Source organism: Megascapheus bottae, chromosome 13 (genome assembly GCF_031878675.1).
Source record: "Megascapheus bottae isolate mThoBot1 chromosome 13, mThoBot2.hap1, whole genome shotgun sequence".
Classification (NCBI taxonomy): domain Eukaryota; kingdom Metazoa; phylum Chordata; class Mammalia; order Rodentia; family Geomyidae; genus Megascapheus; species Megascapheus bottae.
Genome location: NC_143521.1, coordinates 6,235,173 through 6,244,471, shown reverse-complemented (window position 1 = coordinate 6,244,471; position 9,299 = coordinate 6,235,173). Strand labels below are relative to the sequence as shown.

General features: G+C 42.3%; 1 protein-coding gene across 2 annotated transcripts in view; it reads left to right on the top strand.

Moving 5' to 3' along the window:
* The first annotated feature begins 1,705 nt into the window (after positions 1-1,705).
* Gucy1b1 (guanylate cyclase 1 soluble subunit beta 1) overlaps positions 1,706-9,299 on the top strand; it is a 49,703-nt gene continuing 42,109 nt past the window's right edge. Inside the window, exons 1-2 of one of the 2 annotated variants that reach the window (XM_090343208.1) lie at positions 1,706-1,804; positions 2,361-2,434. In XM_090343208.1, coding sequence (XP_090199334.1) covers positions 1,802-1,804; positions 2,361-2,434 — 77 coding nt within the window. In that variant the 5' untranslated portion in view covers positions 1,706-1,801. Of the gene's footprint in view, positions 1,805-2,107; positions 2,129-2,360; positions 2,435-9,299 lie in introns of those variants that run through there. The other variant, XM_090343209.1, reaches the window with a different exon arrangement.

Sequence of the window (9,299 nt, the reverse complement as noted above, 5' to 3'; positions counted from 1 at the left end):
TCTTTTCACCCAGCTAGCACCTTGCAAAGTCTAAGGAATGACTGAAAATTGTGGGTGATTCTATTTGGATATCCTTATTTACACAATAATGTATTTCTTTATTATGATGTATCTAATGTCTAATGTGATTGTTCATAGTAATTTGCAAATTTAGTGGTTTAGAAAATTGAAAGGTTAATATTAAAGGTTAGATTAAATTTTGTTATTTTGGCTTGAACTATTGGCTTCCTATTTGTTAGGTAGTTGCTCTAATCCTTAAGCCATGCATTTAACACTTTATGTTCTGGTTAGGGTCTCTGATACTTTTGACCCAGGTAATCTTGGTCTATGATTCTCCTATCTGTGCTTCCAGAGCTAGCTGGATGACAAGGGATGTGTCAACACATTCAAACTTTGCTACTGAGACAAGTTTTCATAAACTTCTCTCTGGGTTTGCCTCAAACCATAAGTCTATACAGATTATCCTTTAGAGTAGTTAGAGAAGTGGTATGTACCACTGGTGCTGAGAAATAATGCCTTAATATTTCATAAAAAAGGTGTTCCATGGTATTAACCATTACAATTCATTTTTCTCATAAAATCATTGATGAAAATTTTTAGGTTATATATTGTTTTGTTTCCTATCTCATTATTTCAGTACCACTAACTGTAAACAATGTCTGGCAGCAGTACAATTTTATTATTTTGACATTTGCTCTAGCTATATTTGGAATGTTCTCATGAGAAACCATTCCCATTTTAGAATATCATCCCGCTTCTCAGGTTCTCTTGAGAAGGATGGCACCGCTGTTCACCTTACACTGTGTGGACAGTTACACCAGCATAACAGCCACAATCCAGATGCCCAGGCTCTTCTGACCTCCTTGTTCTAAGGCTCCAGGCTTTAAGTACCTCGTTGGCCTGTAAAGATACAGATTGAAGGAAGATTAGTTAAAAATTTGTGATTTCATACTTATTTTTTCTAGTTTAAGTTACCTAACAAGAAACAACTAAAGCCAATTCTAGAGGGTTAAAAACTCAGGTGTAGGGCTTTGATGTCACTTTCCAAACCCAAAACTTAAATGGGTCCTGTTATACTTTACAAGTGACAGAGACCTACCCCAATGTTACTGAACATTTTGGCTGGCTCCCTGAAGTCTCATTCATTTAAAGTGAGACATAATCATCAGTACTATTAGCTTTCCACTAGCCACAAACTATTGGAAGACCAAGCCACAGAGGAAATGTCTGTCTTCAAGAAAGTGATAAACAGTACAAGGCTGACCAACACAGGGGCATATTCCTTTTAAAGAGTCCAGGATGAACACACACACACACACACACACACACACACACACACACACACACACACACACACAGGTCACATGAAGACAGACCTATCAATCTCCCCATTAGAATACATGTAGCAGGATCACTGTATCTGCATTCCCCTGTTTCTCTGTCTCCATCACCCACCAGAATTGATGCAAGGAGCACAGCCAGAGCTTTAAGTCCTCCTTGTCAGGGCCTCAAATGAAGGCTTTGTCACCAGATGGAGGAGGGAAGGCACTGAGAGTGGAAGCACCAAAAGCAGCTTACTTCCCTTCTCTGGCTCTTGCGGCCTGGAAAGCGGCGACCGGCCTCTGTGGCTCGACTGGCCATTGGTTGAGACGGTCTGTCAATCAAGGCGGGTGGGGGCTGAGACGCTCCCAGCGGCTCTAGGCTGCCTCCCCAGCCCGGTGGCGTAGCTGCTGCTTGTCGCCAAGGTCCCTAGGCCGAGCCTGTGCGTGGATGCTGCCGGTGGGGCTCCGGCTCTGACACCATGGTGAGTGGTAGCAGGCGGGTCGGGCGGACCTTCGGGAGGGCTCATCTTGACTGTCCCCGGGGAGCGCGGAGCGGGGACCCTGGGTCCGAAGGACGCCGCCACTGGCGGAGCCCGCGCCCCGGCGACCCAGGTGGTTACGGCCGCCTCAGTTAGCAGAACCACGGGTGCCTCTGCTTTCCAGCTGGGTCCCCGGTCCGGTGCCCCCGCCTGGCGAGCTTGGGAAGGGGAGGCGCGGCGGGAGCCAGGTGTTTTCCCTGTGGGTCAGACCCTGCGCCCGCGGCGAGCGGGGCTCGGGGCGCACGTCCCTGCGCGGTCCCCAGACAGGTGAGCGAGCGGAGGGGGGTGGGGTGAGGGTAGGAAGATGGCGTGGGGACGGCGTGGGTGGTGGCAGACCCCTGATTGGGAGGTGTCCTCCTGCGGGATCCACTCGTTTTAGTGTGGGCTACCCTCTAGCAGAGCGGAGCCCGAGGGGGAGGGGAGGGGACGGGTCCCAGGCGCTGCGCCCCGCGCCCGGGCGCGCGGCCCTGACGCTCCGGTCTCTTCCCCGCCCTTGCAGTACGGATTTGTGAATCACGCCTTGGAGCTGCTGGTCATCCGCAATTACGGCCCCGAGGTGTGGGAAGACATCAAGTAAGTGAAGCTGCTCCAGCCTGCCTGGAGGGGAGGCTGTGTCCGAGGGTGAGGCAGCCCCTGGGACCCGGGACCCCCCCCCCCCTACACTCCCGGGACCCCCCACCCCGCTCCTCCTCCACCGCCCCCAGCCCCGCCGCCGCATCCCCGGCTTCTCAGAGGCTCGTGGGTGAGCATCCTCCGCTTCGCCTCCGCCCCCTGACTCCCCGGCCGCCGCAGCTGCGCTCCCACGCTCCCGACCCGGGGAGGAGGGGCGGCCGGGGCGGGGCCGTGCGGGTGAGAGCCGCAGAACGGAGCCCTGGACCCGGCCGGAGCGTGGGAATTGCTGGGGCCCGAACCCCAGAGGCTCCCAGGCTCCGTGGGCTGCAGGGCTTTCCACGCGGAGGGGCAACCCCTCGCCCCCTGGGGGACGTCATAGGTTTAACCAGAGCCCTTCCAAACAAACCTGGCTCTGCCATGTTTTTCTTTCTTTCTTTCTTTTTTAATGATGTACATATCATAAAAAATACACAAAATACCTACAGGCCTTTTCACATATAAAATACACTTAGGATATACCTTGAGCAAATGGTCAGATGCATTTATTCAACCCCAAATCCAGTGAGACTGGAGTATTTTCTCCTTCACTTCTTGGAATGAGCTGTGGGGGTGGGGAGTGTTTGTGATTTGTTTCCTACTGGCAGCTCTGGGGTGGAGGGGTCAACTGAAGTTTCAGTCTAGAAATTTGAAGCCTGGTGTTCTGATGGGAACGGAAATACCGCGCCCACTTGAGGATCTAAACGTGTTGTAAAGATGCACATCAACTCTGCAGACCCCTCAGCGTTCCCAGCACAACCATCTCTCCCTCTCCTGTAGATCCTACCCTCCAGCCATCCCTAAAACGTCTGACTCTCATGAGTCTCCTGAAGGTGGATGGAAGGGTTGGTTACTTGGGTGGACCGACTGAAGTATTTTTATTAGTTACTGTGATGTGTGTGTGTGTGTGTGTGTGTGTGTGTGTGTGCACTGTAAGTTCATTTCCCGCTGATTTTTTTCTAAACAAATTATGAAAAATCAATTTTTAGCAGGCTTTATTATGCAGTATCACAACAGTGATTTCCTATCATTATTTGTAACCCTGGAAATGATCAAGATTCTAAATGACACACTAGAGTGTAGTGAATCCTTCCTCTAGGTCTGTTGAATTGAATATTTCCTTCAAGTTCTATGAATTATTTCTGTTACTCATAGAGTGCATATACACGTATTATACAAAGTTACAATTTGCAAACTGTCGCATCAAATGAGAATCTAGGCACTCTAGGAGACTTCAGGACAAGTTTCTGCATTAATAACACCTTCATAATGTTGATTTTGTCCGGTAGTCAAGGCAGAAAATAAAAAAGTTGTAAACAGTGCAACTTATATACAGCATTGTTTCTACGCCATCATTTTTGTGCATTTATGAGAGCAACCTGTCCTTACCCCCATATGACTGGTAATCTTAATGTCCAAATTTCCTCATAGGTATACTATAAAAATAAACATGAATAAAAATTTGAGAGCACAATAAAGTCGATCATGGTTGTCATTATGTCATTTAATCACATTTAAAATCCTTGACATAGGTCAGAATCAGTGGTTCATGGCCATAGTCCTAGTTCATAATCCTACTCAGGAGGCTGAGATCTACAGATCATAATTCCAAGCCAGCCCAGGAAGAAAGTCTCTGAAACTTTAGTGTCCAATTTATCACCAAAAAAAAAAATCAAGAAATGGAGCCATGGCTCAAGTAGCAGAGTGAAAAGGCTAATTCTCAACTTATATAACAGATAAATATACAGATATGAAATTATGCTACCTAGAGGGACAACTGAGTAATTTACAACTAAATGACTGGTAAAGTTGTTTATATTGGTCATAGTTTACTTAGGGGTGATAAAAATCTAAAAATATAGTTCCATCAATGAGAACTTACCTACCAATGCATGGTAAGAATATTGTTACTCTCTAATAGAGTATGTATTTACTTTGATTGAAACAGGTATCATTTAACTTAAGTAGCTACGAATTTTGTTTCCTTATTTCCTTGGTATTGGAGTTTGAAGTAAGAGTCTTTTACTTACTAGAAAGTTACTCTACCACATAAGGAATGCCACCAGCACTCTTTTGCTTTAGTTGCTTTCAGATAGAGTATTGTATTTGGGGGTTATGGCTAGCTTCAGACAACGATTATCTTAACTATTCCTCTCACATATTTAAGATTCGACATGAAGCATCATGCCTGGCTTATTGGTTCAGATGGGCGGTACTAACTAGGCTACCTGTGCGAGCCTGAGATCTTACTGATCTCCAACTCCTAACTAGCTTGGATTGCATATGTGAAACACCAGACCCAACTAAACAATATTATTTTTCAGGGGGAGAGGGCTTGAACTCAAGGCCTGGGTGCTGTCTATCAGTTTTTTTCATCAAGGCAGTCACTCTATCACTGGAGCTTCAACTCTACCTCCGCTTCTTGATGGTTAATTAGAGATAGGAATCTCATGCACTCTTCTGCCCATACTGGTTCCAAACAGTCCTCAAATCTCAGCTTCCTAAGTAGGTAGGGTTATAGATGTGAATCACCATTAATATTGCTAAACTGTTCAAGTGATCATAATTCCAGTCATCCAAAATGTTTTTGTTTTGATAAAACAGAAACATATCACATGGATGTCTTTTCTTTAAACTTACTTGAAAAACAAAGAGTCAGCAACGAGAGCACTGTGAGTGGAACTACTGTTGATTGTTCAGGGGTTAATTTTGATTCAGTTTGCTATCTGAGCTAGAGAACAGGGTTGAACTCTGTCCCAAGGAGACTGGAGTTGCCCAGTGGTCTCCAGCCCAGAATTTTTGAGTGACTCCTCAATGATTGCTGAAAGACAATTTACTTTCCAGAGGAGAGATGCTCTGGATAGTACAACTGAAAAGCCTGCTGCCCTAATTCTGAGCTGTCCTGCCCATTTCGCCTCACTGTCTGGAGGTGATCTCCAGTCATTGGGCCAAGATACTTTCACTTGTACCATTTTGTGATAAATTGAATACATGAGAAAACATTCTTTGTCTTTTCTTCAATAAGAACCAGATTCCACTATCTTGCTTTTTGGGTCTATCTATCTAAATGAATGTTTATAAAATGTTACATAATACATTTTAATTTTTTTTTAGTTTAGTAGGAAATGGCCATCCATCTTAAGAAAGATGCCAAATATTTAATGACAAATAAAACACTAAGTAACAGATTCCAGACAGAAAAGTCTTAGTGGAGAGGAGCCAAAATATTTCATAGTAAACTCAGTATCCACTTATCCTCTTACTGGCAATGCAATCATTTCTCAAAAGCTTTAATTTCATCTTTGTTAAAAAAAATTACCTAGACCAAGGAATAGAAAACTTCTGTTAAAAGTGAAAGGTACATAATGTTCTAAGTGTTTGTGGTATAAGTACAAATATTACATAGGTATCTAAATAACTATCAAAACGTATCCAAACATTATTCTTAACTTCTGGACCAGGGTAAACCAAGCAAAATGTGAGATTTCACCTTGAGGTGTTCATCACTCATTTTAATTTTTGCACTATATCTTCCCAAATGGAAGAAATCAAGAAATCTCAGACTCTACTGAAATATTGTCAGTTGCTTTTTAATTTTTCAATATCCTTTTAAGAATCATATTTCCTAGATGATATGAAAAACTCCATCATTAAATACCCCAAGGCTAGATTTCTGCACATTAAAATAGTATTTACATACTTCATTTAGCCATATCTTTTCCTTGTGCCAGCTCTGGTTAAAGTTGATGTCGAATGAAATTATTGAGTTCAACTTTAGATTTTTCTTTTTTTTCTTGTTCTTTTTTTTTCCAGTCCTGGGCCTTGAACTCAGGGCCTGAGCACTGTCCTTGGACTTTCTCAAGATTAGAGCTCTATCACCTGAGCCTCAGCACCACTTCTGGCTTTTTTCAATGTGCGTGGTACCGAGGAATTGAACCCGAGTCTTCATGCATGCTAGGCAAGCACTCTACCACTAGGCCAAACTCCAGCCCAGGTCTTTCTAACTGAAAAGAAACATATGGATAATAAAGATGGATTCATCTGAGGTAAAAATTCTAACATGGCTGAGTGCCAGTAGCTCACATTTGTAGTCCTACCTACCCTGAGTACTATGGTTTGAAGTCCATGCAGGTAGGAATGTCCTTGATATGCTTATCTCTAGTTAACCACCAACAAGATGGTGATGGAGCTGTAGTTCAAGGGATAGAATGCTAACCTTGAGCAAAAAAGCCAAGGCTCTGAGTTCAAGCCCAAGAACCAGGTCAAAAGAAACATGACTAAGTATATTTTAAAAAATGGCTATCAGCCAGTACTGGTGATTCATACCTATAAGTCTAGCTTCTCAAGACGCTGAGATCTGAGGTTCATAGTTCAAAGCCAGCCCAGGCAGAAATGTCCCTGTGAGACTATTATCTCCAATTAACCATCATAAAATCAGAGTGGAGCTGTGGCTCAAAGTGGTAGGGTGCTAGACTTGAGCAAAAGAGCTCAGGGACAGAGCTCAGGACCAGAGTTCAAGCCCTACAACTGGTAAAACAAACAAAATAAGCAAAGGTTATCACACGAAACAATGCATACATAGCATGTCTAAGACCCTGGAATGATTTCCCAGCATAGCAACAGACCAACTAACAGATTAAAAAAAAAAAGCCTTCTTTCTGAAGGCGCTGCAATTACTTGTCCATCCTTTAAACTCTGGAGTGCTGCACAGAGTATTGATATGCCTGCTCTGATTTGAAATCAATACCTAGATCTGAATTTGTGTACAAAAGATGTACATTTGACAGTGTTACCATGACTGGAAGGCTGTCACTTACAATTCCCTATGGAATGGATTTGTATTTGATCCTTTGGCTGTCTAATTCTAACAAGGTGACATACTTTTATTTATGGATGCTTTTTTCTCTTTCATTTATTGTTAAGATCATCTTTAGTTAGCATTATTTAGTGTTTCGGCACTGATGATAAGAAAGCAAATGATGTAATGCTTGCTTTCAAATGGTCTAGAGATATCAGGATATTTTTAGTCTTTTTTTTAATGTTCCTGTCTGTAACTCCAGTATGGGAACATGGAAACAACAGCTTGATTGTTGCATAGTGTGGACTGACCTTTCAGTTTTGAAATTAACTGTTCTAGCTGAATTTATTAATTATGAATAAATGTTTTGGTTCAAACAAGCAAACACTTTACTCTAAAATGGGTATGTGACTTTGCAAATTGCCTTAAGTTTCCACATAGTAGAGCACTAGCCTTGAACAAATGAAGCTCAGGGACAGTGCCCAGGCTCTGAATTCGAGCTCCAGGACTGGCAAAAAAATTGAAACTATATGTTTTTTTTCACACCCAGGAACATTCTCAGAAAAAATGAACCCATTTAATATAGTCAAAATGGAAGCATACCATATGCTTGTCAGAACCAAGACCTCTTTCTCTAAAAAGACTACTACCTAGCTGATGAACTCACTAATGACTCATCTACAGTGTATTCTTGACACAGACCTCTCCTCAACCATGACAGTACTGGGAATGACATGTCACCAACTCATCATTGCAACTGAGACATTTTGGTTGGTTTGTTTGTTTCTGTGCTTTTACATTCTGACCTAGCCTCAGAAATCAAAGTTAGTCTTGGAGACTTTAATTTTCTTGCATTATACAGGTTTGTGAATTAAAACAGTTCATAGAAGCATAGCAATTAATTTGGTGTACAAGAGAAGGACCTTAGCACATCCATCAACAGTTCATCTAATCTTAGAGACCTTTCAAAACACACATTCTATGGATGCCCAGCACATTAGAGGAGAAAGCAGGATCTCTGCCCTTTCATCCTTACTATATACAGGTGGTGTGCATTACCTAGACACGGCTACTGTTTGTAAGAGCAATGCTCTTTTTTGCTCTCTTTTCTTCAGAATCAGGGCCTCTGGCAAATGTTTACTTTCATGTGCTGGAAGGCAAACCATAGCTAGGGGCTGATGCTGTGCAGACATCCACAGGAAAGCCAGGAAAGCACCCTGAGGAAATGAACACTCTACAGAAATCTAACTGGCTGAGTTCAGAAGTGACAACCTGGCAGACTAAAACATGAGGATTTGCAGCTTTTGCATTTGCTACTTTGTTTACTTTCCCATTGGGGAGGAAATAGCTAGTTTGTGCCTAGCAAAAGAGAAAGAATGCCTTTTTATCAAAAGATACTCAGATTTTACAAGTTTCTAGTCAAAATGAAAAATCAGCATTCTGAAGGTTTTCATTTTCTGGCATTGGTAATATTACAGAATCTTATCTGGTTACCATTCATTGCTGGTTGGGTCATGAAGTATTAAATGCCTGCTTTATTGAAATCCTTGGTGGTAAGTCTTCTAATCATCCAATCATGGAGACTTTTCAGAGCCTACATCTTATTGACACTCATCCAAGAGCCACTTCTTTTCTTCAATTTTCCCATTCCTCCTGTCTAAGCATCAAGAGAAACAGCAAATGTTACTTAAGAGAAACATTTCATATTCAAATTTTTAATTTCCCCTCATGATACATGCAGGAGTACTATGTCACAAAATATTGTCATGTTTCACTAGACTCAAGCCTTCACACACACACACACACATGTATGCACATTATATTTATACTCATAAATTCACATTCTTAATTTCCACATAGGAAATATATAGTCTTTACATATACCTTTTCCTTCAATCATAATATGAGATGTGAGAATGATCACCTTCAAGAATTAACAAAATATCTGCTAACATAGTTTCCCATTTTTATTAAGATATACTTGAAAAATAA